Below are 20,158 nucleotides of genomic sequence, written 5' to 3'. Positions count from 1 at the left end.
AATATTGAAAAAAGATTGAGTTTGTGGAGTATTGGCATTTTTGTTGAGTATTTTTTTAATTAATGAATAGAGTTTAAGACCATACTTGGATTATAAATAACTTATCTTATAATATTTCTAAGAAAAATGGTAGTCATTTAACCATGTTTCCTAAGTTTTATGAATGAATCTGCTTGAGATTAACCATGATTACCTTACAATGAAATTACCTTTATAAAATATATATATCTTCTTAATTAACAGAAACAGGTACATCATTTTTATCGAAAGAGGACCTTTCCCTACTTACTAAATCAGATATGTTTTGAGATCACATTAAAATTTTGCAACTTCAACAATCAGCTTTCTTACTTAGTTGGCGGTACAAAAGAAGAAATGGAAAAATATTATCATATACTTCATTCTGTTTCACACTAAACAGAAAATAAATCTACCAAAACCCGCAACCACCAGACATCTCAAGGCTTTGATTTATATGTACTCGTTACACATTTTTTTAGTAGCCAATAACCATTATGTACTGGAAATTACTACACATACACATATGGAAAGAGACCTCTATTTTCCATAAAATGAAGGTGTTTTTTTTAACAAAAGTACTGTATAATCATTTAATTTCGTGGGCAAGAAATTTCATGGTTCTGGCCTTAAAGCTATTTTCTGGGGATGTGAATGCATAGAGACAAAATAAATGAAAACTTTGTTCATTGGGGTTTAACTTCTTGAATTGACTCAACCATGAAAATTAGTCCCCCAAGAAAATTAATGATTTCACCCTACTTTTAAACATCAGTAACTCTTCTTTCAGTGTAAGGAAAAGCTTTTATTTTCAGTACATTTATCAATAAACAAGAGGACCATGATGGTCCTGAATCGCTCACCTCTTCCCACATGACCCAGTTTTGAGTATGACGTCGTTTTTTCTATTATTTGACATAGTGACCTAGTTTTTGAGCTCATGTGACCCAGTTTTGAACTTGACCTAGATATTATCAAGATAAAAATTCTGACCAATTTTCATGAAGATCCATTGAAAAATATGGTCTCTAGAGAGGTCATAAGGCTTTTTCTATTATTTGACCTATTGACCTAGTTTTCAAAGGTACGTGACCCTGTTTTGAACTTTACCTAGATATCATTAAGGTGAACATTCTCACTAATTTTCATGAAGATCTCATGAAAAATATGGCTTCTAGAGAGGTCACAAGCTTTTTCTATTTCAAGACCTACTGACCTAGTTTTTGATCGCAGTTGACCCAGTTTCAAACTTGACCTATATATCATCAACATAAACATTCAGACCAACTTTCATACAGATCCCATGAAAAATATGGCCTCTAGAGAGGTCACAACGTTTTTTCATTATTTGACCTATTGACCTACTTTTTAAATGCACGTGACCCACTTTCGAACTTGACCTAGATATCATCAAGATGAACATTCTGACCAATTTTTATGGAGATCCATTCACATATGGCCTCTAGAGATGTCACAAGGTTTTTTTTATTATTTGACCTACTGACCTAGTTTTTGACCGCACATGACCCTGTTTCAAACTAGACCTAGATATCATCAAGATGAACATTCAGACCAACTTTCATACAGATCCCATGAAAAATATGGCCTTTAGAGAGGTCACAAGGTTTTTCTATTATTTGACCTACTGACCTAGTTTTTGAAGGCACGTGACCCAGTTTCGAACTTGACCTAGGTATCATCAAGATGAACATTCAGACCAAATTTCATACAGATCCCATAAAATATATGGCCTCTAGAGAGGTCACAAGCTTTTTCTATTATTTGACCTACTGACCTAGTTTTTGAAGGCACGTGACCCAATTTCGAACTTGCCCTAGATATCATCAAGATGAACATTCTGACAAATTTTCATACAGATCCCGTGAAAAATATGGCCTTTAGAGAGGTCACAAGGTTTTTCTATTATTTGACCTACTGACCTAGTTTTTGAACGCACGTGACCCACTTTCGAACTTGACCTAGATATCATCAAGCTGAACATTCTGACAAATTTTCATGAAGATCTTGTGTAATATATGGCCTCTAGAGAGGTCACAAGGTTTTTCTATTTTTAGACCTACTGACCTAGTTTTTGATGGCATGTGACCCAGTTTCGAACTTGACCTAGATATCATCAAGGTGAACATTCTGACTAACTTTCATAAAGATCCCATGAAAAATGTGACCTCTAGAGTGGTCACAAGCAAAAGTTTACAAACTGACGCATGAACGCACGGACGACAGACACCGCGCGATCACAAAAGCTCACCTTGTCACTTTGTGACAGGTAAGCTAAAAACAAATAAAATTCCACTGTTCTACTGTTTTTATTTACTTACATTCAGTGATAGTACACAGAACAAATACAAACTGGAATTTATAATACAATGAATTCTTCCCGTTAATAAGGTGAGACTAGTTAAACCAAACATAATTGGCCCAAGTGAAGTGTTTGACAAAAATATGTTCTAACAACAGCACAAACTTAAGGTTAGACAACAAAATGAAAATTAAAAAATATATCTATCAGTCAACATAAATGAAGTTAAATCTCAACCTTTGGAAACAGTGTAAGGAAATGTGCCTAAATCTTAACCATATTTGCATTTTTTCATATCATGTTTTTTACAATGGTTTACACCATTTCTTCCATTTTCATTATGTATCAGTGAATAATATATCTGACATTTATTTACACTGTGAAATTATCAGATATTTTTCACTCACTTATTTCAATAATTCAATGGAAAACATGTAATAAAATTTGTGAAAATATTAACACAATGTAAATGAACAATGATGACTGTGAAATATGAAAACTGATGATAAAGTTGTAAAGCACTGTAAAGTAAAATCCAATGAGAACATTTTGATGCAGACTTTCAATGAATGAAACCTACTGCAGACAGAACTACTTTCTGTAGAATGCAAATATAAGGTTTCATCATTCTGCCGTCCCATGCTGTATCCATGCCTCAACTCGGGTTGAACATGAGAGCATCATGATATTGCTTATGTACCAACCTGGCCTGCTGACTCTTTACAGCAGTACTACCTCTTCAACTTGATCCCACTTAGGATATAACCATATACCGGATATAACCATATATACCGTAACATCTGCATGTATAACCACATAAAACACATTGGTCATTATTTGTACAATTGATTTCAACCTTTCTGACTAGCTAAATAGTCAGTTCATGCAAAAAAATCCCTCTTCCTTCTTTTGCCTCATTATAAAATCCAATAACCATGTAGTAAATGGCATTTGTATCCATTAATTGTACAGTATATGGCATTAAGTTCACTAACCATACAGTATATGGCATTAGATCTATCAACCATTCTGGGAATACAGCATTAAAATCCAGCAACTAAATGGCATTAAGTCAAAATACCATTAAGTATACGGCATTAAAATCCATTAACCATGCAGCACATGGCATTAAAATCCACTGACTATGTGGTATATGGTATTAAAATCCTTTTACCACACAGTATATGGCATTAAATCCAACAACCATATCATATTATGGTATCAGAGTCTATTTACAAGTATTTTTTGTCACTCGTGCACTACCTCCGTGCATAAGGATGGAACTGCTGTCCTGAGCTCTGTCTCTGAAAAGTAGGGGACGGAGCTGGGGCTCCACCATATGCGACTGCCTGGGGCACATCCTGTGAAGCATAAGGGGCTTGGGCTGGTGCCGGGGCTTGTGCGGGGGCAGGCTGCGCTCCATATGCTGCTGTCACTGCTGCACTAGGACTTGTCTCTACAGCATAACCTAAAAATGTTATAGAACTATTTAGGATAATGTTGTTAATGTCATTTATAATTTTAACCCTTACCCTGCTGAATTTTTATCATGAACTCGTCCATCTTTCAATTTCGACAGTAATCATTAACTGTTAAAAGGGGTGCTTACCAAAACAAGAGCTGTCGGAGGACAGCAACGCTCGACTATTCAACAGCCTTGTCAACTGAATGAATACAGAAGTTGAAAAAGGGGCATAATTTTGTAAAATGAAAAATAGAGGTATTGAACCTCTGTACTGCATGTCATATCATGACAGTGGACAAGTGTGTGAAGTTTCAATCCTTTCCACTTTGTGGATACTGAGATACCAGCTTACATACAAAAACTTAACCAAAAACTGCTAAGTCGAAAAAGGGGCATAATTTTGTAAAAATGCAAAGTACAGTTATGGGACCTTCACAGTGCATGTTAGATCATGACAGTGAACAAGTGTGTGAAGTTTCAATCCATTCCAATTAGTGGATACTGAGATATCAGATTACATACAAAAATTTAACCAAAAACTGCCAAGTCGAAAAAGGGGCATAATTTTGAAAAAAAGAGTAGAGTTATGGGACTTGCTTAGTGCATGTCAGATCATGACAGTGAACAAGTATGTGAAGTTTCAATCCATTCCCATTGGTAAGTACTGAGATACCAGCTTACATACAAAACCTTAACCTAGAATTTCTAAGTCGAAAAAGGGGCATAATTTTGTAAAAAAGCAAAATAGAGTTATGGAACCTGTGCAATGTAGGTCCGTTTATCACAGTGAAGAAGTGTGTAAAGTTTCAATCCATTCCCACAAGTGGTTACTGAGTTACCAGCTTACATACAAAACCTTAACCAAAAATTTCTAAGTCGAAAAAGGGGCATACTTTTGTAAAAAAGCAAAATAGAGTTATGGAACCTGTGCAGTGCAAGTCAGTTTATCACTGTGAATAAGTGTGTGAAGTTTCAATCCATTCCCACAAGTGGTTACTGAGATACCAGCTTACATACAAAACCTTAACCAAAAATTTCTAAGTCGAAAAAGGGGCATAATTTTGTAAAAAAGCAAAATAGAGTTATGGAACCTGTGCAATGCAAGTCAGTTTATCACTGTGAATAAGTGTGTGAAGTTTCAATCCATTCCCACAAGTGGTTACTGAGATACCAGCTTACATACAAAACCTTAACCAAATCGGGACGCGGACGCCGATGCGGATGCCGACGCATGGGCGAGTCCAATAGCTCTACTATTCTATGAATAGTCGAGCTAAAAATACTGACTGAATGACGAACAGTGCAGATCATAATCAAATTGCACAGATGTGATGAAATAAAACACTCAGTTAGTTTTTATAAGAATCCTTAGTTCTTTGAAAGGCACACAGCAAACAAGAAGTTAGGTTAGTCTAGATGACATCTGACATCCAACGTTGACCTTTAACTTGCAAGAGTGACATTAACCTTGTGCTCTCAGAACACTCTCAATGCATAATAAAAGTGAACACTTATGAGTAAATATTTTAAAGTCCACTGAATGGTTTGAAATCCGCTATTTGACATCCAAAGGTGACACTAACCTCAGACAAAGTGACCAAAGTTATGCGCTCTGTATGCTGTCATCATTAGGTTAGTAGTTAGAGCCAGTGTTATGAAAATCCTTACTGGTGTTTACAAGATATGGAATGGACATAAGTTAAGCTATTTGACCTCTAAGCGCGTACTTGGAGACATAGTGACTTAGGCCACAGGTACTATAATGATGCACATTAGCATGTATTAACTAAATAAACTTTTAACAGTTTTTGAGAGAATTAAAGACAAACTGACCATTTTCAATGTAACCCAGAAAATACCTTTTATCTGGAGGTAGTGTATACAATTACAAGAATTTACTCAAGAAACATAAAGCGACAAAGGGAGATAAACAATCTTAACTACAGAAAACTACTTTCTTTCAAAATTTCGCATGACACACTTAAGAATACTACAATCTCTGGGAAATATTTTACTAAATTAGTATTATTATGTGGCCTAAGCGCGAAACTACTGTAACTGTATATAGATAAAGAACAAAATACAATAGTTTTGCACTCAGCCCTCATTACAAAAATAAATAAATAAATAAATAAATGATAAAACATCTTACCATAAGCGCTGTAGTAGCTTGAGTAATCCACTGCCTTTGGTGCTGCAGGATCCCCTGACCCAGCTGCCACTGGTGACTGTGCAAGAGGGCTCCCATATCCTGCTGTTCCAAGACAAAATAAACAGGTGAACTAAACTCTTTTTTCCCCCGATGTTTACACTTCTATTTATAACATAGCTGTGTTTTCTGACTATTCCATGTATATTTCAAATAAGTATCCTAAAACATGAGCATCCTAAAAACCTGGGAATTTCTAGTTTTTCCACCTTCTGTTATTAAATATACAAGGCAGTCTGAAAGACAGCTAAATCCCCCGCCACTGCTATGGATAGTGAAAGGGTAAACCTTTGATTTCAGCTGTGACCTTGACCTTGAACTGACATGGCCGACTCATGAATTCTGCACAACGTCTTGATGAGGTAATCATTTGACCAAAGTTTCATGAAAATCCTTCAAGGGGTTAAGGAGATACAGAGCTGAAACCTTTGACCTTCAGTTGTGACCTTGACTTGACATGGCTGACTCATGAGTTCTTGATGAGGTGATCATTTGACCCAAGTTTGATGAAAATCCTTCAAGGGGTTTAGGAGATACAGAGTGGACACAAAATGGAAGGCTCAAACCTTCGACCCTTAGTTGTGACCTTGACCTTGAGCTGGCATGGTTGACTCATAATTTCTGCACATCGTTTTGATGAGGTAATCATTTTACCCAAGTTTTATAAAATTCCTTCAAGGGGTTTAGGAGATATAGAGCGAACACGAAATGGAAGGCTCAAACCTTTGACCTTCAGTTGTGACCTTGACCTTGAGCCGGCATGGCTGACTCATAAGTTCTGCACATCGCCTTGATGAGGTGATTGTTTGACCCAAGTTTGATGAAAATCCTTCAAGGAGTTTAGGAGATATAGAGCGGACACAAAATGGAAGGCTCAAACCTTTGACCCTAAGTTGTGACCTTGACCTTGAGCCGGCATGACTGACTCATGGGTTCTGCACATCGTCTTGATGAGGTGATCATTTGACCCAAGTTTGATAAAATTCCTTCAAGGGGTTTAGGAGATATAGAGCGGACACAAAATGGAAGGCTCAAACCTTTGACCTTGAGTTGTAACCTTGACCTTGAGCCGACAAGGCTGACCCATGGGTTCTGCACATCGTCTTGATGAGGTGATCATTTGACCCAAGTTTAATGAAAATCCTTCAAGGAGTTTAGAAGATATAGAGCGGACACAAAATGGAAGGCTCAAAACCTTTGACCCTAAGTTGTGACCTTTACCTTGAGCCGGCATGGCTGACTCATGGGTTCTGCACATCGTCTTGATGAGGTGATCATTTGACCCAAGTTTTATAAAATTCCTTCAAGGGGTTTATGAGATATAGAGCAGACACAAAATGGCAGGCTCAAACCTTTGACCTTGAGTTGTGACCTTGACCTTGAAACGACAAGGCTGACTCATGGCTTCTGCATATCGTCTTGATGAGGTGATCATTTGACCCAAGTTTCAAGAAAATCCTTCAAGGGGTTTAGGAGATATGGACCGGACACAATTTTGTTACGGACGGACGGACGCAGACCATTCCTATAATCCCTCCGCCACGGCGGGGGATTAAAAACTAACTAGGCTTGCCTATACATCAACAAAAAATGTAGAAAACAAATTGTATGTATTCCAAAAGATTTAAGATCCTCAAACCAGTTTTAAATATTTGATACACTTAAAAGATAGAAGCTTTTTATTGTACCTACCAATTTCACAATTCATATAAAACTTAATTTTCAAGCTCAAGTTTCAACAATAATCTAGCAACAAACACTCTTTTTTTTTTTTTCAGGACTCAGTCTTTATCAAAGTTTTATCTTAAAGCAGCATGCCTCCAGATTTGGCTAAAAAATAATCTTTCTTTCAAACTGAAGTTTGGTCTTATTATGAACATTAGGATATGAATTTTTGTTTCTAAAATATTTTAAAAATTCCAAATCAAGAAAAAAAGATGACCGCGTCTGGAATCGAACCTCGGAATGTCGCGGCAATAAAGACATTTTCCCATCGTCGTAACCAATAGCACTATAGCTGAAGTAGTGAATAATGACTTCAAAATATAGATATTTATAATCGAGACAGTTTACCTGAAGTAAAAGCGTGACAAACGCTTTTCGATTTTCCTCATAAAAAGTAGTAACAAGAGGACCATGATGGTCCTGAATCGCTCACCTCTTCCCACATGACCCAGTTTTGAGTATGACGTCGTTTTTTCTATTATTTGACATAGTGACCTAGTTTTTGAGCTCATGTGACCCAGTTTTGAACTTGACCTAGATATTATCAAGATAAAAATTCTGACCAATTTTCATGAAGATCCATTGAAAAATATGGTCTCTAGAGAGGTCACAAGGTTTTTCTATTATTTGACCTATTGACCTAGTTTTCGAAGGTACGTGACCCTGTTTTGAACTCTACATAGATATCATCAAGGTGAACATTCTCACTAATTTTCATGAAGATCTCATGAAAAATATGGCCTCTAGAGAGGTCACAAGGTTTTTCTACTTTTATACCTACTGGCCTAGTTTTTGACCGCACGTGACCCAGTTTCGAAACTGACCTAGATATCATCAAGGTGAATATTCAGATCAATTTTCATGAAGATCCATTGAAAAATATGGCCTCTAGAGAGGTCAAAAGATTTTAATAATTTTAGACCTACTGACCTAGTTTTTGATAGCAGTTGACCCAGTTTCAAACTTGACCTAGATATCATCAAGATGAACATTCAGACCAACTTTCATACAAATCCCATGAAAAGTATGGCCTCTAGAGAGGTCACAAGGTTTTTTTTATTATTTGACCTACTGACCTAGTTTTTTAAGGCACATGACCCAGTTTCAAACTTGACCTAGATATCATCAAGGTGAACATTCTGACCAATTTTTATGGAGATCCATTCACAAGTATGGCCTCTAGAGAGGTCACAAGGTTTTTCTATTTTTAGACCTACTGACCTAGTTTTTGACCGCACATGACCCTGTTTCGAACTTGACCTAGATATCATCAAGATGAACATTCAGACCAATTTTCATACAGATCCCATGAAAAATATGGCCTTTAGAGAGGTCACAAGGTTTTTCTATTATTTGACCTACTGACCTAGTTTTTGATGGCACGTGACCCACTTTCAAACTTGACCTAGATATCATCAAGATGAACATTCTGACCAACTTTCATACAGATCCCATGAAAAATATGGCCTTTAGAGAGATCACAAGGTTTTTCTATTATTTGACCTACTGACCTAGTTTTTGATGGCACGTGACCCACTTTCGAACTTGACCTAGATATCATCAAGATGAACATTCTGACCAATTTTCATGAAGATCTCATGAAATATATGGCCTCTAGAGAGGTCACAAGGTTTTTCTATTTTTAGCCCTACTGACCTAGTTTTTGACCGCACGTGACCCAGTTTCGAACTTGACCTAGATATCATCAAGATGAACATTCAGACCAACTTTCATACAGATCCCATGAAAAATATGGCCTTTAGAGAGGTCACAAGGCTTTTCTATTATTTGACCTACTGACCTAGTTTTTGATGGCACGTGACCCAGTTTCGAACTTGACCTAGATATTATCAAGGTGAACATTCTGACCAATTTTCATGAAGATCTTGTGAAATATATGGCCTCTAGAGAGGTCACAAGGTTTTTCTATTTTTAGACCTACTGACCTAGTTTTTGATGGAATGTGACCCAGTTTCGAACTTGACCTAGATATCATCAAGGTGAACATTCTGACCAATTTTCATAAAGATCTTGTGAAATATATGGCCTCTAGAGAGGTCACAAGGTTTTTCTATTTTTAGACCTACTGACCTAGTTTTTGACGGCACGTGACCCAGTTTCGAACTTGACCTAGATATCATCAAGATGAACATTCAGACCAACTTTCATAAAGATCCCATGAAAAATGTGACCTCTAGAGTGGTCACAAGCAAAAGTTTACGGACGGACGGACGCACGGACGGACGACGGACGACGGACATCGCACGATCACAAAAGCTCACCTTGTCACTTTGTGACAGGTGAGCTAAAAACAGCAAATTCTCATGTGTTTCCGTAACATAAAGTTTGTCAGTAATTAAGTTTTAAAGCCTTCTTAAGAAATGTAGCATTTATTTCAAGATATTCAATTTTTAAATTTTTTGTTGTTGTTGAACGATCTAGAGGCATGCCGCTTTAATATTTTAAACTTTAAAATAAATTCTAATATGCTTGTCTCTGTTAAAACACTCATGCTAGAATGACGTCACGTTTACGTCAAATGTTTTGTTGTGACCAAGAAAGAGTTCTTCTATATTTTATCTAGTGTTTCAAATTAAGGGCATATTAAAATCGAAATAATTTATAGCACAAGCGTGCTTTAACTATTTATATACTCGGGTGGTAATACGTTGTTCAAATAATTTCACTCGGGCTGTGCCCTCGTGAAATTATTGCGCCCGACGTATAACCATATATCGTGCATAAATAGTGTTAAAGTACTCTTATGCTATAAATTATTTCTTAAATAATATCAATCCTGACCAATGTAAAGAAAGAATACAAGGATGACAAACTAAAAATAAATTTGCTAAGGTAGTGGTCAAGCCATTGAAGGCCTGCTAATTTTGAGGTTGCAATTTCTCAATGAAACCATGGCCTGTATTTTCATCAAAGTTTAATGTCTGAAACTTAGAGACTACAGCATACAACATACTTAACCCTTATCATGCAGGTCAGGATTGATTCAGCCTTTGCGACCAGTGTAGATCATGATCAGCCTGCACATCCGTGCAGTCTGGTCATGATCTGCACTGTTTGCATTCAGTCAGTATCTTTTTGATAAGCACCCCTTTTAACAGTTAATGGTACTGTCTAAACTGAAAGATGGACAAGTTCATTATAGAAATTTAGCAGGTTTAGGGTTAATTTGTGGCTACTTTTTACTGTAATCTATATATCCTGGTAAAATTTAGAGCTGTTAGTTACTACTGGAAGAAATATTCATACAAAGTTTCCTTACAATTTGAGCTTATTTAATGACACGGCAGAACAAACATTTAGCAGAAATTTAACCCCTACCATGCTGGACATGGTTGATTCTGCCCTTGCGACCAGTGTAGATCATGATCAGCCTGAACATCCGTGCAGTCTCAATTTCTGATCATGATCTGCACTGTTCGCCGTTCAGTCAGTATCTTTTTGGTTAGCACCCCTTTAACAATTAATGGTACGGTCTAAATTGGACGATGGACAATATCATTACAGAAATTTAGCAAGGTAAGGGTTAAGCAATTTATAACCCAAGCCTAAATTTTAGACATTAAACAATGATGAATGCAGGTCAAGTAGTTGTTTTTCAATGAGGCAAATTCAAGAGTGATTAAAAATCAGCTTGAAACTTTCTTCACATACGATAAATAATTTAAAGCTGGACTAACTTGTACAAGCGTAAGGTTACATCTAGGTCATAAGCGGGTACTTCTTGCTTACTTGAGATTCTCAAGTTCGATTTCTGGTTCAATTTCAAACCTCTTACCTGGGACTCCAGCTGGCTGTCCGGCGGGAGGTGCTACTGCTGGGGCTGCCACCTGAACTGCTCCCTGTTGGTGTGCCAGGGCGGTCTGAGCATAGGGGTCTGATGCTGCAACTGTAGGGGCTGCCCCAGCGGGTAATGGAGCACCATAGGGACTAGGGTAGGCAGAATAAGAGACTGCTGTGGAAGTAGGGGCAGGTGTACCTTGTAATGGAGCCATTGTTGTTGCTATCTGAACCTGTTGTGTGCCTGGATGAGAGACAGATAAAATGAGAGTACTTCTAATTTCAGGAACTTTTAATTTTAGCAAATGAAAAACAAATTCTATCATAACTGAAGAGTATGCTACTAGCACATGTTCTGATACTTCCTCTGTTGTTGTCAAAAAATTGAAGTTCATTATTCCTGACTGATCTGCCTTTACTATATTAAGATTTTCCCTGATTTCTCTTTAAACAAGAGGGCCAAGATGGCCCTAGGTCGCTCACCTGTGTAACACACTATAACAGTGTAAACATGCTTTACCTAGTAAATTCAAGGAGACAAATATTCTGACCAATTTTCATTAAGATTGGACCAAAAAAATATGCCTCCTACAGTGTAAACAAGTTTATTCTTTGATATGACCCGGTGACCTAGTTTTTGACCCCACATAACCCAGATAAAAATTTATCCGATATTTCATGAAGACAAACATTCCGACCAAGTTTCATGTAGATACAGTCATAAATGTGGCCTCTAGAGTGTTAACAAGCTTTTCCTTTGATTTGACCTGGTGACCTAGTTTTGAACCCATATGACCCAGTTTCAAACATGGCCTAGAAATCATCAAGATAAACATTCTGACCAAGTTTCATGAAGATTGGATCATAAATGTGGCCTCTATGTTGTTAACAAGCTTTTCCTTTGATTTGACCTGATGACCTAGTTTTTGACCCAACATGACCCAGTTTCGATCCAGGCCTAGAGATCATCAAGATAATCATTCTGTGCAAGTTTGTATCAAATCAAAGCATAAATGAAACCTCTATATAGCCGAAAGGGCCAAAATAGAAAATTTTGTCGCTTTCAGGGGCAGTAACTATAGAACCTACAAAGGAATCTAGCCAGTTTTCGAAAGGAACCAAGATCTTATTGTGACTTAAGTTGCGTGTAAGTGTGGTTAAAATCAAGTATAAAATGTCACTTCTATGGTGTTCACAAGGTAAAAATTACCAAATTTTGGCTCTTTCAGGGGTCAATCAGGGGCTGTAACTTCAGAACCTATGATTGGATCTGACAGATTCAACATGGAATCCAAGATTTATTGTTGTTGAAGATATTTAGCAAGTTTGTATCAAATCAAACTGTAAATAAAGTCTCTATATGGCTGCAAAAGCCAAAATAGCAAATTTTTGCCTTTTAAGGGGCCACAACTCTGGAACCCATGAATACATCTGGCCAGTTTTCGAAAGGAACTGGGATATTATGCCAATACAAGTTGTGTGCAAGTTATATTAAAGTTGATCACAAAATGTGGTCTCTATCGTGTTCACAAGCAAAAAATAGCAAATTTTGGCCCTTTAAAGGGCCATAACTCTGGAACCAATAATGGGATATGGACAGTTTTCGAAAGGAACCGAGATATTATGCCAATACAAGTTGTGTGCAAGAGTTATTAAAGCTGATCACAAAATGTGGTCTCTATCGTGTTCACAAGCAAAAAATGGCAAATTTTGGCCCTAAAAGGGGCCATAACTCTGGAACCTATGATGTGATCTGGCCAGTTTTCGAAAGGAACCGAGATATTATGCCCATACAAGTTGTGCAAGATTGATAAAAATCAAATACAAAATGTGGTCTCTATCGTGTTCACAAGGAAATTGTGGACGGATGACAGACAGACGAAGGGCGATCACAAAAGCTCACCATGTCACTACGTGACAAGTGAGCTAATAAATGACAACACAATTCATATCATACATCATTGTTCAAGAACTTCAAAAGTGGTAACAGAATTTTTTTTTAAACTTTTCAAAATATCCATCAATTTATCCCGACAAACATGACAAAAGAACCTTGGCAAGATAATTTTCATTGAAACTGAAAGCATTTGGCTTTATCTGTGGTGGATTGTTCTAAAATAATGTATATTTTAACTGTCTCTTGCAATATACAGCTGAAATTCATGAAAAACCCAGTTACAAATTTGGTGGTTCATACAACAGATAATTTTAGTTTTGATAGTTGCAAAGTATTGATATGACCTTATTTGAATTTTAAACTGATCATTTCCTTTGTTTTCATGTATTTTGTTTGTGATATGTTCAAGTAAAGGAAGTAAAACTTACCTCCAAAATCCTGATACTGTCTGGCAGTTATAGACGCTGCACTCTGTGGAAGAGCTACATTTGGAGCAGCGTATGTGGTTGTTGTGTAACCATAACTGCTTGGTGCCGGGGCAGGCTGACCTACTGCAGCCACCTGGGGTAACCCTTGACCATTGGCCTGCGGTGGCTGCTGCGCTGATGGTGCTGCCGCATACTGGTACACTGGGGCTCCTGGAGTACCTTGAGCACTCGCAAAGCTCTGAGTGGCTGAAGGTTGTTGGGGTATGAATTGTGCTGATCCAGGTGCAACTCCAGGCTGTGGGGGCGGAGCTCCTGGGGGCCAACCTCCTGAAACAACAAATGATGTATTTATTTCAGCTGCCTTGTAAAATTAGTAATTAAAGTGCTTCATATCTGCCACACTAAAGAACTAGGGAAGCTACTGCAATTGGAGTATATTCTGTATCTTGCACTATCCTCTTACTGAAATTATCAACAGTCTTCTTGAGAAGTAGCCCTTATATGTTATAAAGAGTGACTATAAATAAACTTAAATATACAAAACTGGTGACACAAGGTCATGCAATACCTAATGAGGTCTTCACTGAAATCCTTTATGTAAAATACTAAGAAAGTATACACTAACCTGCACCTTGTGGGGGTGGTTGCTGTGGCCAGCCTGGTGGAGCCCCAGCAGGAACCTCACCCTGGTACCCAGGCTGGAACTGTACAGTGGCTTGTTGGAACTGAGGTGGCACACCTACTTGGGGAGGGGGCGGTGGTGACTGCTGCACATGAGGGTTCCAACCTTCAGGAGATGTCCACTGGGGTTCAGGACCGGGCATTGGCCCTGGTGCATGTTGTGGAGGTTGCATGCCTAACTCCAAGTGAGGCATACCCCCGGGATGGGACACGTGTATCTGGTGGGGCGGCGGCTCCTCATTTCCCTGGTTGCCTTGGTTACGAGGTGTGGCCCTTTTACATTCAACCTAATACAATTTAAAATAATGTATGCATTTAACATTTTATTTGTACAAAATCTGCCCTACATATTATCTCACTATTGGCATATACTTAAATAAGTTGTTAAATCTAAGACATTAAGTCTTAAAATAATGAAAGCTAAAAAGCTAAATGCTCACTATTTATCTTAAGAACTAATGGTACACTTAACATATGTATAAAATATTTATTTAAATATAAAACCTATATAAACTAGTATCTTGATTTTAACTAAGTATTGAGATAGACAACAGCCTTCTAAACATAGGGCTTTGGTTAGTACGAAAATCTTACCATATTCTAATTTACATGTATATGATAAAACCTGTCACACAATTAACATGTTCAATACTAAAGAAAAAAATATACAAAACCTGATAAATCTGTGAACTGATCTAGTACCAACATAAATATATTAACCTGCTATATTTTACTAACACAATGACTAAGAGTTTCTGTATAGGGCTATGAGAAACCAAAACTGCTTTTTCCAAACATTTCTGTCATTCCCCCTACTATGAAGATTATACAGATTATTTCTAATAAGTGTTTCTTTTCCTTCTAAAAATATGTTATCATGTTGTGAAAAAATGAATTTCCTTTGCATGCCATTAAAGAGATAATTAGGATTTTTAAGTCTCTTTATCGATATAAAACGTTGTCATCATCTAAAATATTTCAAAACTATATGTTACAGTAGTTCCTTGAGAGTAACTATTTACTAGAACCATCTTATAAGATAGAAATGTAAGTTTGGTCAAGAGCAATTTACTTCATTTAAGATCAAACTGAATCTTTCAGTAAACAAATTTTATTACAGAGTGACCTCCCCTTAGCATCTGCAAATGGCAATGGCCTTTCAAGGGAGGTTACTCCATGATATTAAATCAATTATCACACTCTTTACTAATAAAGGTTGGCTTTTTATTATCAAGGGCAATATTTGAACATGCATACACAATTGCGAGAAGATAACCTATTGAACTGTTAGAAAGTTCTTTTAAGTATGATGCACTTCTGAAATAAATTTCATAGGACATGCCTGTATTTATATTCACAAAAAGTATACCAAACAATCTTTTGTTTACAGGAAATTCATCTTCTATTTTGAAACTGATCTTTTAACTACTTTCATTCAAAAATACACTTTTATAAAATCTTAACAAAAATACTGTATAAGTGAAAATTACAATTTATCAAGTACGCAGCAATAGTTAAAGAAAAATGGACCTCAGGCTATGAAAATAGCTTTTTCATACACATAAATTTCTTAAATCTATCTTTATTTTTTTGGTTTTCTGCAATGTCTGTCACTTGAACATATCTTTTTCTAGACATAAAATATTCAAGCCAGTAAATAAATATCTACTATTACTAGTTGGAGACTTAAAAGCAAACTATATATAACGTATGTTAGCTTATAGATAAAAATGTTGTATCAATTTTGTAAACACTACAAGCTCATGAACTCTGTTACTTTTGAACACTTTTGAACACACATACAAGTCATAAATTGGATTAGGATAGTTTTTTTACCTTTATTATATGATCTATAAATAAACCACTTTCCATTGGTCAAAACTGCTACCTTTTACACCAAACACTAAAATGCTACATTTAACATTTTTAAGGTCTGATAAAGTTCAATTTCATCTGAAAATATTTCTTTTATATAATAAAGCATTAAGTGACATACAACCACTGGATATGGTATAATATTCACCAGATGAAACACACACTGACTTCTGTTATCATAATGGTCAGGTCTGCTTTCTTCTGATGAATATCACGTCATATTTCATAGCTTCTGGTGCATATCACATCATATACCATAGCTCCCCTCCAGATTTCAGTACTTCTATAATATTTACTAAACTTGTTTAAGCAAAATCTAACAGTCAAAACTCAAGTACATCTTGAAATATGAAATCAAGAGGGCCAAGATGGCCCAAGGCCGCTCACCTGAGAAACACACCATAACAGTGCAAACATGTTTGACCTAGTGATTTCATGGAAAAAAATATTCTGACCAATTATCATTAAAATTGGAGCAAAAATCTTAGAGTATAAATAAGTATTTTCTTTGATTTGATCTAGTGACCTAGTTTTTGACCCCAGATGACCCATATTCGAACTTGACCTAGATTTCATCAAGACTATTATTCTGACCAAATTTCATGAATATCAATTGAAAAATACAGCCTCTATCGCATACACAAGGTTTTTCTTTGATTTGACCTAGTGACCTAGTTTTTGACCCCAGACTACCAATATTCGAACTTGACCTAGATTTCATCAAGGCAACCATTCTGACAAATTTCATGAAGATCAGTTGAAAAAATTTAGCCTCTATCGCATAGACAAGGTTTTTCTTTGATTTGACCTAGTGACCTACTTTTTGAACCTAGATGACCCATATTAAAATTTCACCTAGATTTCATCAAGGCAATCAAGGTGACCTACTTTTTGACCCAGATGACCCATATTCGAAACCTGACCTAGATTTCATCAAGGCAATCATTCTGACTAAATTTCATAAAGATCAATTGAAAAATACAGTCCCATTGCATACAGTAGGGTTAAAGAATTCTTTGATTTGACCTAGTGACTTTTTGATCCAAGATGACCCATAATCAACCTTAACATAGATTTTATCAAGGCAATCATACTGACCAAATTTCATGAAGATCAATTGAAAAATACAGCCTTTATCACATACACAAGGTTTTTCTTTGATTTGACCTAGTGACCTACTTTTTGAACCTAGATGACCCATATTAAAATTTCACCTAGATTTCATCAAGGCAATCATTCTGACTCAATTTCAGGAAGATCAATTGGAAAATATAGCCTCTATTGCATACACAATGTTTTTCTTTGATTTGACCTAGCGACCTAATTTTTGACCCCAGATGACCCATTTTCAAACTCGGCCTAGATTTCATTAAGGTTATCATTTTGACTTAATTTCAGGAAGATCAATTGAAAAATACAGCCTCTATCGCATATACAAGCTTTTCCTTTGATTTGACCTAGTGACCTACTTTTTGACCCCAGATGATCCACATTCGAACTTGGCCTATATTTGATCAAGGCAATTATTCTGACCAAAATTCATGAAGATTAATTGAAAAATACAGCCTCTATCGCATACACAAGGTTTTTCTTTGATTTGACCTTGTGACCTAGTTTTTGACCCCAGATGACCCATTTTCGAACTTGGCCTAGATTTCATCAAGATAATCATTCTGACCAAAATTCATGAAGATTAATTGAAAAAATACAGTCTCTATCGCATACACAAGGTTTTTCTTTGATTTGACATAGTGACCATCTTTTTGACCCCAGATAACCCATTTTCAAACTCGGCCTAGATTTCATCAAGATAATCATTCTGACCAAAATTCACGAAGATCAATTGAAAAATACAGCCTCTATCGCATACACAAGGTTTTTCTTTAATTTGACCTAGTGACCTAGTTTTTGACCCCAGATGACCCATTTTCGAACTTGGCCTAGATTTCATCAAGGTTATCATTCTGACCAAATTTCATGAAGATCAGTTGAAAAATACAGCCTCTATCGCATACACAAGCTAAATGTTGACAGACGACAGACAAACAGACAACAGACGCCGGACATCGAGTGATCAAAAACAGGTGAGCTAAAAAGTAGAAAAAATTTGGTGAATTTCTATTCAAAGTGCATGCTCTGTTTGGAAAAATTGACCAAAACATAAAGTGAAGGTCAGTTCAAAATCTGGTTCTACATTAATTTAACCATAAAACATTGCCCATCTTTTATGGTATAATTACAATTAAACCATAAAATGACATAAATTTACCATTTACATCATAAACTCTTTAGTAAGTAAATCTAGTTATAAATAGATAAGCTAAGTAAAAATATCTTTTGTGAAAAAACAACAAAAAAAAAAAAACCAACAAAATATCACATGTAAATGTAACACTCGAGGACAAGACACACACACAAAAAAAAAAATAAATAAACAAGAGCTGTCTCCGTAGGATGACACATGCCCCGATGGCACTTTAAATGAATAGTTATGGCCGATAAGAGTTTAGGACCTTTGACCTACGGAGCTGGGTCTTGCGCGCGACACATCGTCTTACTGTGTCACACATTCATGCATAGTTATTTTAAAATCCATGCATGAATGACAAAGATATGGACCGGACATGCCCATCAATGCACTATCATGAAAAATGATCTGTAACGTCTAAGTGTGACCTTGACCTTTGAGCTACGGACCCGGGTCTTGCGTGTGACACGTCGTCTCATTGTGGTACACATTCATGCCAAGTTATTTGAAAATCCATCCATCGATGACAAAGATATGGACCGGACATGCCCATCAATGCACTATCCTTTAACATCTAAGTGTGACCTTGATCTTTGAGCTACGAACCTGGGTCTTGCACAGGACACGTCGTCTTACTGTGGTACACATTAATGCCAAGTTATTTGAAAATCCATCCATCGATGACAAAGATATGGACCGGACACGCCCATCAATGCACTTTCCTTTAACGTCTAAGTGTGACCTTGACCTTTGAGCTACGGACCTGGGTCTTGCGCACTGCACGTCGTCTTACTGTGGTACACATTCATGCCAAGTTATTTGAAAATCCATCCATCGATGACAAAGATATGGACCGGACACGCCCATCAATACACTATCCTTTAACGTCTAAGTGTGACCTTGACCTTTGAGCTACGGACCTGGGTCTTGCGCACTGCACGTCGTCTTACTGTGGTACACATTCATGCCAAGTTATTTGAAAATCCATCCATCGATGACAAAGATATGGACCGGACACGCCCATCAATGCACTATCCTTTAACGTCTAAGTGTGACCTTGACCTCTGAGCTACGGACCTGGGTCTTGCGCACTGCACGTTGTCTTACTGTGGTACACATTCATGCCAAGTTATTTGAAAATCCATCCATCGATGACAAAGATATGGACTGGACACGAAAATTGCGGACAGACCGACAGACTGACAGACCGACAGACAGACAGACGGTTCAAAAACTATATGCCTCCCTTCGGGGGCATAAAAATAACATAGTTTCAGCTTTTTGGTAGAATTAAATTCTATAAAATTTACTTTAAACCATCAATTGAAAGGAAGGCTCTCAAATGTATGCATGTACGCACGTTTTCACCTAAACGGTGCACCTGCCTATAAGAGACGCCTCCTAGATATGCCGTACAGGCGAACACAGTAACTAAACTGGATGACTACTTTCTGGATTTCTGACCAATATTCACACCTTGGTAACAGACAATGG

At 36.8% G+C, this 20,158-nt stretch overlaps 1 protein-coding gene across 4 annotated transcripts in view; it reads right to left on the bottom strand.

Moving 5' to 3' along the window:
- Positions 1-2,331: 2,331 nt before the first annotated feature.
- LOC123522885 (DAZ-associated protein 1-like) overlaps positions 2,332-20,158 on the bottom strand; it is a 40,599-nt gene continuing 22,772 nt past the window's right edge. The window contains exons 8-12 of one of the 4 annotated variants that reach the window (XM_053549513.1): positions 14,486-14,828; positions 13,861-14,187; positions 11,534-11,779; positions 5,956-6,057; positions 2,332-3,806 (exon numbers count right to left, since the gene is read on the bottom strand). In XM_053549513.1, the coding sequence (XP_053405488.1) occupies positions 3,598-3,806; positions 5,956-6,057; positions 11,534-11,779; positions 13,861-14,187; positions 14,486-14,828 (1,227 nt within the window). In that variant the 3' untranslated portion in view covers positions 2,332-3,597. The remainder of the gene's footprint in view (positions 3,807-5,955; positions 6,058-11,533; positions 11,780-13,860; positions 14,188-14,485; positions 14,829-20,158) is intronic. The other 3 variants (XM_053549514.1, XM_053549515.1, XM_053549516.1) reach the window with 3 other exon arrangements.

This window comes from Mercenaria mercenaria, chromosome 8 (genome assembly GCF_021730395.1).
Source record: "Mercenaria mercenaria strain notata chromosome 8, MADL_Memer_1, whole genome shotgun sequence".
Taxonomy (NCBI): domain Eukaryota; kingdom Metazoa; phylum Mollusca; class Bivalvia; order Venerida; family Veneridae; genus Mercenaria; species Mercenaria mercenaria.
The sequence above is the reverse complement of the archived record's forward strand: the minus strand, read 5'-3'. Positions and strand labels throughout refer to the sequence as shown.